This window comes from Triturus cristatus, chromosome 11 (assembly GCF_964204655.1).
Source record: "Triturus cristatus chromosome 11, aTriCri1.1, whole genome shotgun sequence".
Taxonomy (NCBI): domain Eukaryota; kingdom Metazoa; phylum Chordata; class Amphibia; order Caudata; family Salamandridae; genus Triturus; species Triturus cristatus.
Window position 1 is genome coordinate 228,614,209 of NC_140594.1, and position 19,254 is coordinate 228,633,462.

The 19,254-nt window shown below is 44.4% G+C and overlaps 1 protein-coding gene across 2 annotated transcripts in view; it reads left to right on the forward strand.

Moving 5' to 3' along the window:
- Positions 1–19,254, forward strand: part of SGSM1 (small G protein signaling modulator 1) — a 1,300,548-nt gene that overhangs the window by 874,583 nt on the left and 406,711 nt on the right. For both annotated transcript variants that reach the window (XM_085636109.1, XM_085636110.1), the window contains exon 12: positions 12,003–12,132. In XM_085636109.1, the coding sequence (XP_085492235.1) occupies positions 12,003–12,132 (130 nt within the window). The remainder of the gene's footprint in view (positions 1–12,002; positions 12,133–19,254) is intronic.

A 19,254-nucleotide genomic window follows, 5' to 3' on the forward strand; every position in this document is an offset into this window, starting at 1 on the left:
GAGTCTGATGTAATTTAATTTTATATACTGACTGTAGTAGTCTCTAGTCCATGCCACGTTCACATTGCCTGACCTATGACGTGCAGAGTCAGAGTTGCAAATGCGTGATGTTATGTAGACCGGGCCCTGATAAATAAGTGCCGGTGCTAAGCACCGGAACAAATTAAGCACTGCACTAGCCTAATTCTTTAATTAATAATTTGATTTTGTCTAATGCTGGGGCACATCTGGCCGTTCGCACTTGTTGTTTTGGGTTACTATACTTAAACTGGCACTGTGCACGTATCCTCTCTATCCCTTAGGTCTCAGGTTGATGTAGTTGCTTTATAATGCTTTGTAGAACTTATAAAGAGCTAGATTTATTTTTGCCCGTGTGTGTTATTTGAGTCATCCTGAGATTTAGATTCAATTATTGGGGCCTGATATCTGTTGCTGTTGAAGAATAAGTCCAACATATATTAGTCCTTCTCACCTTTTTTTTTTTCTTTGACAATATTCCCTTTAATGACGTCCCCTAATTCGATCTACTGTACTTATGTATTCTTTACTGGTCCTGATTAACTGTGCTGAGGCCTCCACTCTTTAAACTGTGTTCTCTTTAACACCCTCAGCTTATTTTCTCATTTTGTGATGTTCCTCTCCAACACCTTCCTTATCACATGTGTCATTCCTATATATGTGCCCTTCACCATCCTCCTAAAGTCTTCCCCCTCAGATAGCGGGCTGTTCACCATCCCTGCATTATCTGCAAAATATTGTCTTATCAGGTCTCCTAATGTTTCCCTAAATGGGGCATCCAGCATTGCAGCCAGTTAATATTCTGATCACAAACCGCCCCATCTTGTTTTAATTTAAGGTATTCTGACCTGGTAATGTTTTACTTGAGTATTCCGAGGACAAGATCTCATCCGACAACTGATTATTAGGAATATGTCGATCCTAGTGTGGCATGAGGGCCCATACGGATAGTATGATTAATTTCTATATGGAGTCAATCCTCACCAGACATTGATCAACCTACAGTTATATAGCCTCTTCATAAATTTCACTGCCATCTACTGTGGCGGGGTTACCAGCAATTGGGGGAGAGGGTTGCCCTTGCCTGTGCTTAGTACACAATTAAAATTGCTCTCAAGTGCCGCATGCATGTCTTGATCATATGCGATTTGCACATGGTCCAGGAACTTTGCCCAAGCAGAGTTTTGTTTTTTATCAGTTCTTTTTATTAAACATAACAAATCGACAATTTAGTTTACATTTGAGAGAAATTAAGTCAAAATCACCTTAGTAATCACAGTTTTAACATGTGCAGAATAGTAATTCATGTTTGGATACATCATTTATGGTGAGGGTGGATCATCAATAAGGAGAACCTTTGTGGGGTTACAGATATTTCCTCGGTAAGCATTTCAATTATTCCAAATGGAAGACCACTTTTTGGGGCATCCCCGTGCTACATATACTGTTTTTTCCCTGAACATACACCAGTCCATGTCTGTCTTCCATGCCTCCATTCTGGGTGATTGTGCGCCCCCCCCCCCCCCCCCCCCCCCAATTGCGCAATGTTTCGCTTTGCTACCATTAGACCTAGGGTGACCTATATCTTGTTTTTGCTGTTCAGATCCGTAGGCTCCCATACATTCAGAAGGCACCTTTTAGCTTCAGGGTGAATAGCAAGTATAAGTACTTCACTCAGGATATCATGTATTTTGCGCCAGTACTGCTGAATGCTTTCACATTCCCATGAGATATGCATGAAAGTGCCCTCTCGGCCGCATTGCCTTCTACAGTTTCCTGTCTCCGTCTTACCCATTCGGACCAGACAAGGCCCCGTGATGTATACTCTCTGCAGTATTTTGAGTTGGACGAGTGGCAATCTGGCAGAGATTGCTACTTCCCTTGTGGAGACTACCGCCTCCTGCCAGTGCTCATCATCTAGTTCTAGGCCGTCTCTCTTCCATTTATCTCTTGTTTGCTGGAGGGGGTAAAGGGTATTATTGATCAATTTTTTATAGGTCAGGGATATAGCTTTCTTTGGTAGGTATCCGTCCAGCAGCCTGTCCTCAAGGGGCGAGGATTCTGGGGGGGAGGAACCTTTTTGCAGGTGTGTATGTAGTGCGTGACAAAGTTGCAGGTATCTAAAGTACTCTGAGTTGACTAGCTCATATTCTTGTTGCAGAGGCGCAAACGTTATCATATCGCCTTTCACTCATAAGTCCCCTATTTTTGAGGTCCCAATTAAATCTCAATTTGTCGAACCCTTTCGAGGTCCTCAGGTTGCCCAGTGTTTCGGGATCCCACAGAGGAGTCCCCAATGTAAGTTTCCGCTCCCAACCTAGGCTTCTGTTCGCTGCTTGCCATATTTGTACTGAGTGCTTAGTTGGCCCTGTCAGAGGGAGCCGCTGGGGTCTAGAGTATGATGCCCTGTTATAGTTCCCCCCCCAGCAATTGCCACCTATCCATGGCGTATCCCAGGTCGTCAAGCGCAATGGTAAGTGCCATGGTTGATGGCGGCTAGGTGGGCAGCCCAATAATATTTTTTGAGATCTGGAAGACTAATCCCACCGTCGTACCAATTTAGGGCAAGTTTAGTCAATGCTATACGGGGTCTCCCATTCCACAGTAGGTCTCTGCAGACCCTCTATCTCCTTGAAATATAGTGCAGGAACTAAATCCGGGGAGATCTGCAGTGCGTAGAGGAAACAGGGTAGTAACATCATTTTGAAAAGTGCTGCTCTGCCCATTAGCGAGCGTGGAAGCGCTCTCCAGCTTCAGTTTTTGTAAGGGTGGGAGCAGGTTGGGTTCAAATCGGAGTTTGTGGTTTGATGTGATAAAAATACCTAGATATTTAAAGCCAACTGTAGTTATTTGTATAGGGCAGGCCCTGGGTGGGGGAGGCTGAACTCCGCTGAGGACGTGTAAGAGGAACTTACTCCAATTTATTGAGTACCCAGAGTATCTGCCAAAGGTTGCAAAGATGTCTAGGATCCTTCCAAGTGATGCTTTTGGGGAGGCCAAGAACAAGAGAATGTTGTCTGCATGCGAGGAGAAACGATCATCCCATGCTGCCGACCATCTCAGTCCTCATATCACGGGATCCCTTCGAATCCATGCCGCCAGCAGTTCCAGGGCGAGGTCAAAGAGGAGGGGGGGCAGTGGGCAAACGTTACAGATTTTGTTATTAACTACTACTTGAGCCAGGGGTTCCGATTAGAGGAGTCTGACCCATTGGACAAAACCAGGACCAAACCCCATTTTTGTTAGAACTGCGAAGAGGTACGGCCATTTGATAGTGTCAAATGCCATGGCAGCATCCAATGAGACTATTATCGCTGCCTCCTGGATTGTGGCTAGTCTCCCCATCACTCCGTGCACTCTACGTAAATTTAGTGCAGTATTTCGGTTGGGCATAAAGCCCGACTGGTCAGCATGTACCAACCCGCTTATTACTTGGACCAATTGGTTTGCTAGTAGTTTGGCTAGTATTTTGGGCTCTGCATTGAGTAGGAAGATGGGCCTGTAGGAGGAACAATCATTCTTCGATTTTCCCTCATTGTGGATGGTGACCAGTGTTGCTATCCTCTGTTCCAGCGGGAGCATCCCTAGTCTCTTGCTCTCCTCAAACATGGCACGAAGGTGCAGGCCAGTTTATCTGGTCTTAGTTTGTAAAGCTCTATAGGTATGCTTACCGCCTAGGTGGGCCGCCCAGCTCCTTTTGCATCTGTCTGTCTACTGTCTATTACCTGATTGGAGACTCCTAATTGCTTGTGCTATTTCATCGTTGGTGAAGTCGTTCTCCAGTGAGCTCAGGTCCTCTGATGATAGGGTAGGAAGTGTTATATCTCTGAGCAGCGCCAGAGAATCATCTTTGGTGTAAGGTGTGCTTGTATGGTATGTTACGCTATAGTGGGTGGCAAACTCATTGACAATTTCTTGGGGATCAGTGATTGCCTCGCCTACCTCGTTTATCAGCTCTGGCACCAGCCTGCTCGCCTTCTCTGTCTTGTCTAACCATGCGATTAGCTTCCCATCCTTGTCGCTCAAGTCATACACCCTACCTTCTTTTTCTCTCCCTAGTGCTTTGGCCCTGTCAGTGGCTATTGATTTATAATCATCTCTTTTAAGTTGCAAGGTATGTATTTTCTCCTGAGTAACCTCCTCACCTAGTTCTTCCTCCAGCCGGAGGACTTCGTTTTCCGCATCAGCTAGCTCCTTCAGTTTCAGGTGAAGCCCGAGTGGGCCACTAGCTTGTAGCCTCATCTGTTTAATGCTTTGCAGGAGTTACCCACCAAGTGTGTTTCTTGGAGCACGATAATATCTGGGGCGTGTCGTCTAATATGTTGTAGGACTATCCTTCGTTTAACCTTATCTACTAGCCCATTGACATTCCAACTCAGTATATTTAAACTTGTATCCCAGTGCGTACTCATGAAATCCTGTGTTAGTCGTGCAATCCTCTTGAAATGCGCAGATATACCTTGTCGATTCAGCAAAAACATGAAAATATCTTAAATCCCCAACCCAACTGCCCCCCTTCCTGCTCCCCTGCACTCTGGGCTCAGAACTGCCCATTGATTCAACTATGCAGGGTGTCTGTCGCCCAACTTGTGAACTAAGAGTAGAAACTAGAGGGATGTGGCGCTCCGTCACTCCGTCCCTCCCACTGCAACCAATCTATTGTAACACCCGAGAAGGGCTGGGTCACAGTATTCTTATTCATGTGGACTGTAAGACAACCCATCAAGCCAGTGCTGGTCCTTATTTCTAAATACCTGTCCCTCTTGCTGACTCAGACAGAGTTCGGTGGCTGAAGAGTTTCTGTGAATTTCTAGAAACTAGAATTCTAGAATTTCTGGGGCTCGATTTGGTCACGCTCTTAGCGGAAATTGTGTTCTTTAGCCCCTCTCTAACCTTCCAACCAATCAGCAGCTGCTTCAGGGTAGTCAAAGAAGCAAGATTTGCCATCAGCCTCCACCCGAGCTGGGCCGGTAACAGCATTGCGTATTTTATTCCACTTTCCCTGAGTTTCTTTTTGATGACGAGGAAAGATAGTCTGCGTTTCTGTACAGCTTGCGTGAAAGCCGGGAAGAAGGCGATCTCTGCATTCTCATATCGAAATGGCGGGGCCACTCTGGCATTTTGCAGTATTGCATCCCTGTCCCGAAGGTTGCGTACTCTGGCCAGTATTGGGCGGGGGTTCCTGGTTTCAGCCGTCCCCCGGGAACTCTGTGACCCACATCCCATCCTCGTCACCAAATAAGATGTGGTGAATAATGATCAACGCTAGGTAAGTTGATTGAAGATTTATTTCACATCAAGCTGAGCCATCAGAGCAGAGCAGCTGCAGCTCTCATCAAAGACAACCAACTGCCTCACTTAGAATTCCGGCACAGAACACCCAGGCTATAAGGTTCTGTGCCAGCGACATTCCAATCAAACAAGCATAAGTTACTACACCGTTCAATTACAAAGAATTTTGACAGACCTTAAGGTTTTAGATGGTTGAGTATAAGGTCTTCTACAAAGAGATCCGTGGCCCGCCCCTTCTCCTTTTCGGGCACTCCAATAATACGTATGTTGTTGCGCATGGTGCGCCTCTCATAATCGTCCCGTTTACCATCAGCAAATTTTCGAAAGGCTTGTAGATCTTGAATTTTGTTTTGGAAGTGTGAGGTGTCATCAACTAAACTTGCTGTGGTAATCTCCATTTGCTTGACTTTTTCGCCAAATTTTGTGAGGTCTGCCCTAATGAGCATCACTTCTGAGGTGATGGTATCCATCCTCTGCTCCCGAGACGTTCTGACCCCGGTGATTGCCTCCATTACATCTTTAAGAGTGAGTTCAGGGAGGTCACCCTCTGCACCCCCCACCGATTTATCCTTGGTTTGCTGGTCATGGAGTGCCGGTTTCAGGAGTGCATAGCGGTCCAATTTGTTCTGCTCGTTCTGAATTGGCCCCTGTCCCGTTTTTGTTCGGTGGGGTGCAGTGGCGTTGATCGTAGCTCTTCACTGGTGTGCAAGTGGGAGAATTTGTCCCAATAGGGCTCCTGGCCACCTGAGTTCCGCAGGTGTGTGAGGGGGGTGGAAAGTGAGGAGGTCCCTCCTCCGTGCCACTAATGATGGGGCGTGGAAGCCAGGGAAGGATCGCCGACACCGCGGCGATTGTTAGATTTACACGAGTCAGCGCTCTTCTTGTGGCACTGCCCCCTGGGTCTCTGTTACTGGGGAGGGGAGCCACGTCTTATGCGCTATTGTTATTACGAGTCTCCCTCTAAGCTCTGGGGCTCACCAGCGCCCGGGCCTGGTCAATCTGTCAAGTTCTCTCTGTGTCCGGTCAGCGAACACACCGCTTTCCTCCCTCTGTTTGCGGTGAGACTTTGCTACCCGCTAAGGGTCGTCTCCGGGGCAAAACAAGAGTTTGGGGGTCTCTGGCGTGCACGGAGTGTCCACTGCCACGGCAGCGCCTCCCTTCTGTCGCCACGACTCCCCGAGGCGGAGCCGCAATGTTGTAGCCCGGGCGTCCTCTTGCCCGTTCAGCCTCACTTCAGCGACAGGCCCGCCGCCAGTCGTGAGCCCTGCTCAACTCTTGTATCGTCCAGATTGGTGCCGTGCTGTCGGCTGCCTCCTTCTGTTCCCCGAGACGCCACCTGCGCTGGTACAGGCCCAGTCCTTGGACTCACGCGAGGCGCTGGCCGCTCTACACTGCGGCTCCCTCGGCTCCGGCAGTCACCGCAGATTCCGACTTTAGTTCTGGAGAAGGCAGCAGATGATGGCAACCAGATCTCCGAGTGTACTGGTTTCTCAGTTTCGATTTTGGACTTGATGAGGTCAGTGCACCTTCCGACGGTTCTTTCCCAACCCGAGGGTCGGATTTATTTGATGGATGTTCGGCAGGGTTAAAGATCAGCGGAGCGACTCTAGCTCGCGGCCATCACGCTACGCTGCGTAGCCACGCCCCCGAGCCCAAGCAGAGTTTTGAACATTGAAGTTTACCCATATTATCGGCTGCCAACCTAGTCTTCCCTCAAGTATTGTGTACCTGACCTGGGTGTTTATTACCTTGCCCACACAAACTGTACCTTTGGATTCACTCTTATGTGTGCCTCTCACTTAAGAGAAATTGCATAGTACAATTGGCCCCTCCATCTTTTCTTCACTTTTTCCCCTTCTTTCTTCATTATGCATGCCATGAACAGCAAGTTCACCCCTCTGCTTTTTATATTGCAAGAACACTATGCCATTTGTTCAAGTTACCCAATCTCCCTGATGTTCCATGTAATTGTGTACATCTTTCTCAACTGTGAATTATAAATAATTTGTGATTACACAATATTTTGCACATTAGCCCCCCCAACTTGACGGAGCCATCCCTTTCTCTTGCTCAGGTTGACTTTGATTGGCACTGCATTCTTTATTGCTGTGTATTGTACGCTACTCTCCTTGGCACCGTTTGAGTTGATCGTGTCTAATAAGGCCCTTAAGTAACTACCCTCAACTCCTCTCCCTAAACCTCCCCACACGGGTCTAGCCTACAACTGCTAATGCCCATTATGATTTTTTACCTCTCCTAATTTAGGAGAACTAGAATCAGCCTATGTCTATGCTGCAATGGAGGTTTCAACGGAGAAAAAAGGGGTAATGGAAATAGGGAATATGTCTAAATTGTTATGATACTCCCCTCTAGCTGTCTGGTTTACAGCTATCCCTTTTGTGCATTCATACCCAACATTTCGGCTGTGTTCATGGGTGTTAGCATGAAATGCACTTTTTGAGGAACAAGACTTTTGAAAACCTAGGCAGAAAAATATTTATGTGCCTCATTGTCCTTTAATAGATTCATCACTACTTATTAAGTCCAATCACCTTTCTATGAGCTTTGTAGAGTTAAGCAACTCACTTATCCTACTTCTGGTGTGGTGAATTAGCCTATTCCTCTTAAGGTATGATGGCTCCAGATCTCATTTGAGTCAGTATGGGTGCATGATGTGCCCAGTCTTCATCTTCCTTTTCGCCCATTCCTTGGCTCGTAAAATCCAGATTTGTATCAGTGTAGGTGTATTTTGCCTTCGGGCTTGAGCTGTCCCAGCCACCCACCAATGCTGTGGGTGCATCTTTTGCTGCTGCTATTTGGGCTGGTGTTGGTCTGGTTGTCACTGTGGGTGTATTCCTACACCTGATGGTCAGTTCCCATTTCAGGTGGGATGCCACTGTTTTCACAACATTTTCAGTTGCCCAGGTCAAGGTCTAACCCAGAGCTTCCTCTGGGACAAATGGTATTTTGTCTCTGTCAATTGGTTTTAAGTATGCAGGGAATATAAGCATGTATTTCATGGCCATGTGTCTTCGGGTCTATTTTACCTCTAAGGAAGAGTGTCTCTTTACTTGTACTGTTGGGTTGCAGACCATAAAGATACATAATTTAAAGTTGTCCATGCTTATCTGGCTGTTCATTCTGGACAATGGCAGTATTAAGTCCCTATCAACTATTAAGCTTGGCAGTGCTCTAGGCTTGAGTGGACTTGCCGGTAGTTTTTAGGGTGTCTCAATATCAAAATGCTGCAACATTCCAGATGTCGCTACTAAGTCTGTCAGCCAGTATTCCTAAAATTTGTACCAAATCAGGTTCTTCCAATTTCTTATGCATGCCTATTATTCTCATGTTGTTGTGACAGAATCTCCCCTCTGCATCTTCTGCTGTGTTCATGAGCACGATTCTTGCCTTTTACTTCAGCCAGTTGCATGTCCTTGATCATGGGATGGAATATGGTTAATGATTTCTCAATACTTTGGAGTCTCTGCCTTTTGTTGGTATGCTCTTCACATTTGATGGCCACCACATTTATTTTCTGCAAAACCCTGGATCCCTAATCAGGAGACTGTGAGCGCGTACTCCACTTTGATCTTTCAGCTGTCACTGTTGTGTGATACAGGCCGCAACCCCAAACAATGACCCCCTAACCTACACATTAGAGTTGCCTCGTAGATGCCTTGGTCACTGTGCCAACTCTTCGATTGGGCCCCCCTCTGTCCTCAGATCAACGTTCCTCTCAGCCTCCTGTTACCTTGGCATGGATTTTATACGTTGCTGGTTTTCACTGGGATTTGCGCCTCACTCTTCATCTTGCATGGGATTCAGTTAGTGCCAGTTTACAGGTGCCAGAGCCTCTCACTTGCTCTCTGCAATTGCAGGCAATTTAGATGTTGTTTGGGGCTGCTGCTAGCCAGGATTATGCAGCTAGTGAGGTAGACGAGCAGAAGTTTACACAGTGACCTCTGCCTCTATCATCTGATAGTCATGCCCCCGTCGAACCATCCTTGTTGAAGATTAGAAAAATTGCTTTTAACTTTGCTGTATTTTCAGTATTTGCTACTTTTTTTTAGTAACTGTGGGTTGTTGACAGCTTCATTATAACACCAGAAATATACTGTGACAGCACACTTTATAAATAGCATAATCTATTGCAACCAGTCTACATCCACCAAACAGTGTACAGTAATTCTCTGTGAGGTGCTGCCTTGGCAGGATTTACGATCTATTTACAGTCTGAACAAATTATTCTGTCAGTGGATTTGTCATAGCGTTTCTGCCTGAGAAAAATCAAGATAAGCAGACCATGTAAACTGAAGTCCCATTTTTTGTATTTGAAGGTGCACATTTAACCCTTTTTCAGATATCATGTTTCCACAGATGCTGTAAATTACTTTACCCAGCTCAGCATTGCCATCCACCCCACTCATAAACTCCACACCACAATCTCACAGCACTACACTATTTAATTTTAAATTAAATTAATTTAATTTAAAAAAAATATATAAATTGCCCGAATCACACCCAAAGGGATATCTCCGCGCTGTGAGAAGTAGGGCGGCACACTAGTGGAACTTAGTTGTCAAAAAGTTCGGCTTTAAGGAGTTTCCTGAAGAGCAAGAGATCGCATACCTCCGAAGTTTAGGGGATAGGGGATTCAAGAGCAGGAGGCCACATACGAGAAGGCTTTACCTCCTGTGTGAAATTTTCTAAAGCAGGGAGTAATAAGGAGAAATTACTCACCGGAATGAAAGGACCTACCTAACTGGTAGGGGATACGTTTATCAGTTAACTTTTTGCCTTCCTCTGCCATTTTTCTGACCCTGTTTTTGTTGGCTTTAGGACTTTATCATTGCTAACCAGTGCAAAGTTCACGTGCTCTTGCCTCTAAACCTGGTAATATTGTCTCATAGCCAATTGGCATATTTAATTTACTTATAAGTCCCTAGTACAGTGAACTACAGGTGCCCAGGACCTGTAAACTAAATACTACTAGTGGGGCTGCAGCACTGATTATGCCACCCACTTAAGTAGCCCTTCAAACATGTCTCAGTAGTGTCATTGCAAAGCCTGTATATGTAGTTTAAATTGCCATTTCGACCTGGCAAATTAAACCTTTTGCCGGGTCTAAATCATACTTTTTAATACCTATAAGTCACTCCTAGGGTAGGGCCTGGACAACCCAGAGGGCAGGGTGCAATGTATTTAAAAAGCAGGACATGTACTTTCAAGTCTTACCTGTCCTGGTAATGAAAAACTCTTAAATTCGTTTTTCACTTGTGAAAGGCCTATGTCTCCCATTGGAATTACCGTCTTACATTTTATCTAATTTCCAAATGGAAAGATATAACTGGTTCAAGTTTGGTGTCCATGGAATCCTATTTTAAAATCTTAACTTATGGTGAAGTCTGATTTACTTTACAGAGTTTTATATAGCGCGAACTTGGCCCGAATCAGGTATCAGAGCGCTTTACATAGCACCAGTTGCTTTACATGAGGACACATTCTTTTTTGTTAGGCACTGGGAGATTAAGTGATTTGCCCAGAATCACAATTTGGAAAGTGTCGCTTTTAGAAAGTTGGCAATTTCTCGCCTTATCCATTTGGTGCCTGCAGCCTGTCTGTGGTCACATGACTGGGTGTAGTTGGCAGTCGGGCTTTATGTATTCCTCCTAGACAGACACACACAATACTAGCTTAGGTGTAACTGAGTGGGCCATCAGTTGCAGGATGGTAGGGAGGATCTGGGCCCAGCCTCAATTACACTTGAATAAGCTGTATCTTGTCCACAAACAAAGGGCTGTATTACCTGCATAGTTAGTCTTGAGCCAGGGCATGGATAGCAGGGCATCAGTACACTCCAAAGGTACACCTCTAGAAGCATCTCCCCACATCAAAGGCACAACTATGTATAAAAGAAGGACTTCAGACTCCACCACTTTGGTACACTTCTGGACCTGTTGATACTCTGCCAGGACAAAGGACTGCTTTGCTGCTGAAGGACTGCTAGACTGCACTCTGCTCGATTCCTGCTTTGTGGTGCTGAACTAGTGCCTTCTGCCCTCTTCCCTGGGTGATAAGGACTAGACCTGCCTCTCTTGAACCCAGAATGACTCCAAGGGCTAATTGGCTGGCCTCCTAGGGAAGGCAAGGATTCTAGGATGGAACCAACATTAAGTGAACAAGGGGGTGAGGGACAACCCAAACGATAAGAACCTAAAAACACTTTAAGTATAATGTATATAAATATAATAAGCATAACATGTGAAATGAGGGAGGGTATAACACCAAGCTATTTCTCTGCGAAAGAAGACGGCTATAACCTTGGGAATGATGTGTCTAATATGGTCTGCAAGTTTTGTAAATAATTTGAAGGTTTGCTGAAAATATTGAGTATGGTTGATTTTTCCAGATGCCATATATATGTATATATGTATATATATATATATATATATATATATATATATATATATATATATATATATATATATATATATATATATATATATATATATATTTTGTTTTTAAATGAAAGTGCAGAATGTTTGAAAATATCTCATGAAAGAGTGCTACAAATACTTATTACAAATTTGCAAACAAAATCCCTTACATTCTTCTGTGTGGTACTGTTTTGCTTGAGATATTATAAATGATTCATAAACCCTTCTGTATGTGACGCTTTCAAATATTTCCAGGGCAAAGTGTTTCCAAAGCTGAGAAAAAGAAGTCCGCAGGGATCCTCTGAGTCAGCTTCTGATAAAGAAGACGACGAAGCAACGGACTATGTTTTCAGAATATTGTATCCAGGCACACAATCTGAGTTTGGTAAGCAAGTGTTGCCAGGGCAATATTGATTAAGGTGTTTTCTGCATAGATAATAATACATAGTTGTTATTAATTAAGTGTTTGTATTTTCAATATAACAATTTAAATACTCTAGTACTAGTTATACCAAGTATCTATTATTACTTACCGCAACTTTAATTTTCTTACTCTTACGAAACTCATTTTATTACTTTTTATTTTTTTAGTTTCCATAAAAAATACTTATAACAAAAAGAAAATGATGCAGTGTTTTTAGGCGCAGTGAATTACATAGTCGAACATTATGACAGAATATTGTGCAATAGTTGGGCATAGCCAGGTCACACGCATGTAGCCGGCATGCTCAGCGGGGTGTCGTGGGCATTCTGGATTTACCTCCAAACCTGTTGCCTCTAGCAGAGTTGGTGTATAATATAAACCATGAAGGAAATTAAAGTCTATGATTCTATGCCTACTGTTGAATAATACCTTCTCTGAAGAGCAGCGGTGAAGCCACACTTCATCACAAAGTGTTTCCCCCACGTCCGTCTTTCCCCAGGCTCTGGCTCTGATGCTAGGGGACGATCTATTATCCGCTATCGCCCTGTATATTTTAGTCATGATACCCCTGTTTTTCTGACTGATGATAAGTTGTATCAAGGCTGTAAGTGCAAGTGACTTGGAAGGCAGTTTCGCACCCGAGTGGAGTAGTTAAGTCTAAAGTATAAAAAAATACCTAGGCACGAGCATCCCCCCCCATCTCTTGAAAAGTTAAGTAGTCCCATGAATTCGCCCATCATATAAAGATCTTCTACTTTTGCTGTATTTAATCGCAAAGCATATGCAGACAATAAATGTTAAGCTAGTAGAGCCACATACTCGTAAAACTGGGGTGTCCATCATCAGCCCCGGGAGCTTTACCTCAAGACAGAGATATTATCATAGTTCTGTTCTCTTCCTTTGTAAGTCGTTGGTTAAAGGGCTCTCTTTTGTGGGATTTCAATCAAACTAAAGTCGCTGTCGAAAGACATTGCCCTCTTTTTTCATGTGTTATTTTACCACTGCATTTAAAGATGTGTATAATATTTGGTGAATACCTCAAAGGTAACATATGTGGTCCTGCTTCTTGTACCATCGTTGATTCCTAAGACCTCCCTACAGGCCTACTTGAGTTGAAGTAACCTGGCAAAAGTGCAACCGGGCTGTTCACCCTCACCTTATTGTCTTGCTCTTGCATGTTTACTAGCGTACTTTAGTTTGGGATTTGGCTCCATTCTGAATTCAGAGAGTACCTCCTGAAGTTTTCCCTCTGCCGCTCGGACACAAGTTTACATATTCTTTCTCCAGCATCCTGAGGTCCACCTCCAATGCCCCCAGCCGAAGTCGGATCGATTTAAGTACCCCTGCCTGTTTGGAAATTCATAGACCTCTTGTGCATACCTCAAAGGCTTCCTCGTGGTGGAGACCCTAGATACAGAGACCGCTTTTAACTCATAGTAGTCTTCAATACCCCTCCTAGTATCATTTATGAGCAATGGTTTCAGTTCAGCACTGGAGGGAAATGTCCAGGGGCGGCCCTCCCTCTCCAGTTTTGGAAATATCAATTCCAGGATCACAGGAAAGTGATAAGAGAGGGTACAAGGGAGTATCTTTACCTCTGCAGTTCATGTGCAAGCATCCCTGATCAGCCAATAATCTTTGCTGGATGCTGCTTCATGGACGGAAGAGTCAATCAAGTGTGACTAATATTTGGTGCCAGAAGAGCACACGCTGCTAAAGGTGAGATTTTACAGGTGTGTGTGTGGACCTGGGTTTGGACACATCAGCTGCTATCTTGAAATCACACCACACAAAAGGATGCAAACATCCAGGTTATCGCAGACATATATGAGACCATTGAAAAAGTGAGGAGTCACACGTTAATATTATTATTATTGCCATTTGTAGAGCGCACGGCTACCTCCGACGGGGGTGTCCCGGCGCTAGTAACAGTAACAATAGAAGGGATTTCACCGTATATGAGATTCAGGGAAGGCTAAACATCCACGTTTTCAATGTTTTCCTAAATAGTCTTTCTGTCTTGGCTTTCCTGATGTGTATCAGCATGGTATTCCATAGGGCAGCCGTTTTTACTGAGAACGAGCATCCGCCGATTCTAGATTTTTTGAATCATGGGGTTACTAACCGCTCCTGAAGGTTGACCAACCGCAATGTAGCAGGTGATGGCAACAGGGAACCAGTTAGGTCTGCTGAACAAAGTACATTAAATCTTGGTTTGCGGGGCGTTGCGAGGGTCCTCGTCTAAGATGTGCGGCGCAGCCGAATCGATGCGTCAGTTTCGAGATGCGATAAGGCTATGATGTGAGGTCCTGCGGTGTCATTGAGGGTTATGTAAATGAGGGCTTGCAATACGAAGTCTGGTGTTGAAGATGTCTTGTGCTGTCGGGGCAATGCGTCAGTTCTGAAGTGCTGTGACGCGGAGTCTGGCATCGTTGTTGAGGCTGCTGTCGGCGATGCGAGGGCTTGCGCTAAGGATGCATCGCTCAGCGGCGAATCCGATGAGACAGCGGGTTGCGATGCAAGTCGTTGTGACAGTGTAGATCCATGCAGCGGCAGCGATGCATGGCTTCTGCTTAGGGTTGCACCACATAGCAGCAGAGACGTTTCAGTTTTGCTGGATTCACAGAGGCTGGCAGAGCACCTTAGGCCCACTTTCAAGGGCTCAGGACTAGGGTGACACAATTTGGCATGGTAGACTCACAGATGGCAGAGTCCAGGTGCTGCAGTTGAGATTCTTTGAGCCTTCTGTCCCTGAGGCTCAAGTCAGGAGGACAGCCAACTAGACCTTTGAGTCACTTTGGTGGTCCTAGATTCAACAGATGCAGGTCCAGATCTTCTCACCCAGGCAAGAGGGCAGCAGGTCAGCACAACAGCACATCAGGGCAGCAGTCCTTCAGAGCAGCTGTCCAACAGAGTGGTAGTCCTTTCAGCAGCACAGCAGTCCTTCATCTTGGCAACATATCCACAGGTCCAGAAGTGTACTGAAGAGTTGGGGTCTGATTTCCAATATTTATACCCAGTGCCTACTTTGAAGTTGGAGAAGCTTCTAGAAGTTTCTACCTCCCCTTCCTCTCTGTCCTGGCCCAGCTTACCTGGGGTCACAATAGACTAGTGACAACCTCTATGAGAGGGATCAGGTAGAGCCTTTGTGGTGTGCAAGTATGGTAGGTGACAGCTCCTCCCCATCGTTAACTCAAGAGCGGCCCATCCTGCCAACATCAATCTTCCCGTTGTTTACTGCGTGGAAATAATACACAAAGACCAGCTGCCAGCTACACCTTGTCATGTGAGCCAGGGTCATTCTGCAGGCACCAAATGGCTAAGGTAGGAAAATGCCAAGTTTCTAAAAGTAGTATTTTCAAGATTTTAATTTGAAATCCGACTTAGCCATAAGTTAGGATTGGTAATTACCATTCTCAAGACACCAAACATGAATGAGTCACCTGTTCCCATTTGGAAGTTACAGCTTATTAAATTTAATAAGGGAACCCAATGTTATCCTATGGTATAGGTATGCCTTGAAGTAGTGGAAAACTAATTTTAAAAGTATGCACTACCAAGACATGTAAAACTTAAAAGTACATGTCTAACTTTTTAGATACACTGCACCCTGCCCTCTGGGCTGTCCATGGCCTAACCTAGGGGTAACGTATAGGTATTAAAAAGAAAGGTTTGGGCCTGGCAAAAGGTTTATTAAAATTGCACGCACAAGCTGCAATGGTAGGCCTAAGACATGTTTAAAGTGATATTTAAGTGGGTGGCGCAATCAGTGTTGCAGGCCCACTAGTAGCATTTAATTTACAGACCCTGTGCAGAGGTAGTGCCTCTTTAATAGGGACTTACAAGTAACTTAAATATGCCAATTGCTTATAAGCCAATTCTACCATGTTTTAAAGAAAGAGCAGACACCTTAGCATTAGTTAGCTGACGTAAAGTGCGCAGATTCCTGCCCACCTCCCAAGCATTATACACCAGGGTTAATACTCCAGGCCAGTTACTAGGTTCACATGATGAGAAGTAGACAGGAGCTTCCCATCCTTCTCTTTTGCTACTGTCAACCACAGGGAAGGCACCCGTTAGTGGGTGGGTGGGGTGATTTGTTGATATTACATGGTAAATAATACGCACAATATTTGATAACTGTATTATTGTTTTGCCCACTGGCAGAACTGAACCAGATCTATTGTTATAGGATACGATACTCAAATGTATTCTTCTGCATGCACAATGGCTTTCATTATCACATATTGTATAATGATGTAACTGATGCTCTTAACGTAAAGTTTGGTGATGACCCTGCAGAAAGGGTTCAGTACAACAGTTATATATCTGCCAGTATTGCTGGTATGTACTCCAGCGTTTCATAGATGCAGCAAATGATTTGAGGATATAAGAAAGCCATATGCTCCTTAACATATAGGGTTCATCTTTTATAGGATGTTTTCTTTCTCAAGTGCTAAGGCAAGGGGTGGCAAATATTAAAAGAGATGTGGGGCACCTTTCTGTTGTATTCTTATCATATCCCTCTGTGGATTTGAAGTTTAATTGCCAGCACATTATTATTGTTCAGGTTCGATTTAGGGAATGTAAAGTTAGTGAGAATAACTATTTTGAATTAAGGGTGAAATGCAAGCTTAACCAATATCAATTTAGTAAAGCTTCATTTCAATTCTGATGGTTCCAAAACAGAAGCGCAAAAGGAATTTGTGATTATTAAATGCATCAGTTATATCTAAGAACCATTGAACATTGCCTGAATGCTGCCTACCTCATCTAGATATATCTGCGGGCATAACCTACTTATGGTGGTTTGCTATGATTTTCAAGTAAATGTTTGTGTCATAGTTCAGTAAAGCAATGTGTCCTTCCAAGACTTACTGAGTTAATCAATGAGATGACTGTTGCATGCATGCAATGATAATGCCTTTGTGTTGGAATTACTTGAAAATGATTTATAAAAAAAGAGACTTAAAGCTGTTTTGTCTAAGGGCCTTGCTGTTCGATTGAGTTACTACAGCGTTAGCTACTTCGCCTTCAGAGATCTTTGCCTCCAAGCACTTCCTAAGATACCTTCTAAGGGTAGTGAGTGTTAATGAGTCCAAGAAGAAATGTCGCTGCACTGGGTCAGCTGCCTGAGCTGTATATAGTGAGTTGTAGCACTTGTTGAATAAATGAATTATTTTGTATTTGTTGTAAGTCATAGACCATTTGGGAATTCAAAGCTTTGTGATGGGATTCCTGATGAACATCTATTGTAGGATGGTTTGGTATGTAATTATCTATTTTCTTTAGTCTAAGCAATAATGATCATCGTCTATATCAAGATCCGTGTAAGTCACTTAGATCATAATATTGGCAGTGGTAGCCGCACGGATCGGGGGGAGCGGGGGGAGCGGGGGAGGGGATGGAAAAATAATAAAACTTACCATGTCGCCGCTGCATTTCTCCAGTCTCTCTTGCGCGTCAGGACTCAGCTGGAACAGGAAGCTCCCAGGTCCCCCTGACCAGTCTGAATGCTGCAATGCAGCTTTGTGATTCGTCTGAGCTCCATGGTTCGGCACTCAGCCAGGGAATGGGGGCCTGGGTATGTTCTCCACAAAGGCTGTAATGCAGCCTGCGTGGAGAACATGCAAAGTGCCCCTGACTGTTTGGCCGGTCCCATTCATGCGCACTTGGAGTGGGAAAACCAATCCTCCCCTGCCCTGCTCTGCCTCCCCTGCCCTGCTTTGAAAGCAAAGCAGCCCTGCCCACCCCGGCCCCAAAGCAGCAGAAATTATAAAATTATAATAACGTTCAGTTATCATTTTATTTTTCCTTTAGTTAAAATGATTTATGGTTGAAAGCAGTGGGGTGATGCTCCTCTGCCTTAGTGGAGGTGCTGCCACTGAATATTGGACAATCTCATCTAATGGGCCAGTTATGGTGAAAATGTGGTACATTAAGTAAGTAATCCCCCTTGGGAATTAGCGGTCTCCTGACGCATTGCGTTTTTTGCACTGCCGCCATTGTGATTTCATTCTATTGCCCACATTAGTCTTGGCAATAGGAACAATGCATTTAAACATAAGAGCTCCTCAGGATGTGCACTTCAAGAAAAAAAACCTCAGTCAGCAGATTGATTCATACTTTTAGAAGTAAACCCAACCCTAGTATTGCACCATTAAAATGTTCATATTAAGCATAATATTATTCAAATTAACTCTATCCAAGCAATAAGGGTGAGAACGTACAAGTTATCATATCTGAAAATGTAGTTTGCCACAATTTGGAAACATGTAACAATCTGAGTCATGTAACTGAAGCCTGGAAGTGTGAGTAAAATCAAAACCAGACTTAATAGCTGTTTTTGAAGATTTGTTTGTGACGTTTGGTTGTATTTTTATGAGTGTTCATTTGTTAATGCAGAAGGGTCGTGTGCTGAGTACCCCTTTGCTAATGTTTATAGTGTGTAACTTTGAGGTTTCCTTTATTGGCAGTTTTTTATGTAATTTTTATACACTGACAGCTTACAAAGTACAATGCTTACACTTCAAAAGATCTATCGGTCCGCTAATATATCCATGAATTATTTGGTGTACTGCATGTCTTTTATGGACTTTTCAGGTGAGTATTGTGGCCTATCTCAAACCCTCAGTTAAGGAAACCTTCTTACAGTAAATAAGACTAAGGCCTGTGGTGTGGGGGGTCAGCCCAGCATACATTATGAGGTTCACTCCCTAAATACAATGCCTGGGGCCTGCATTACATTACACAAACACACAAGACCCTGGTGTTGTCTGGGCCCTGGCGCATGTGGTGTTCCTAGCCCTGCCTCGCCACGCCCACTTTTATTAACTGTGGCCCACATGATCGCGGGACCGCACTCTTACACCCACAATGCCAGTTGAACAAACAGAACTTCCCCTATCCTCCCCTGTAGTGGTCCAAAGGTCCTGAGTGTATGCCAGTTATGTCACTGGTATACACTACACTCCTTACCCTTTTTAGCAAAGAACATGGCAATATCACAAGAACCCCGCCTGGCAACATTTTAAAACAAACAGCATCACCCACCAATCACCGTCGTGTTCGAAAACTGGGGCC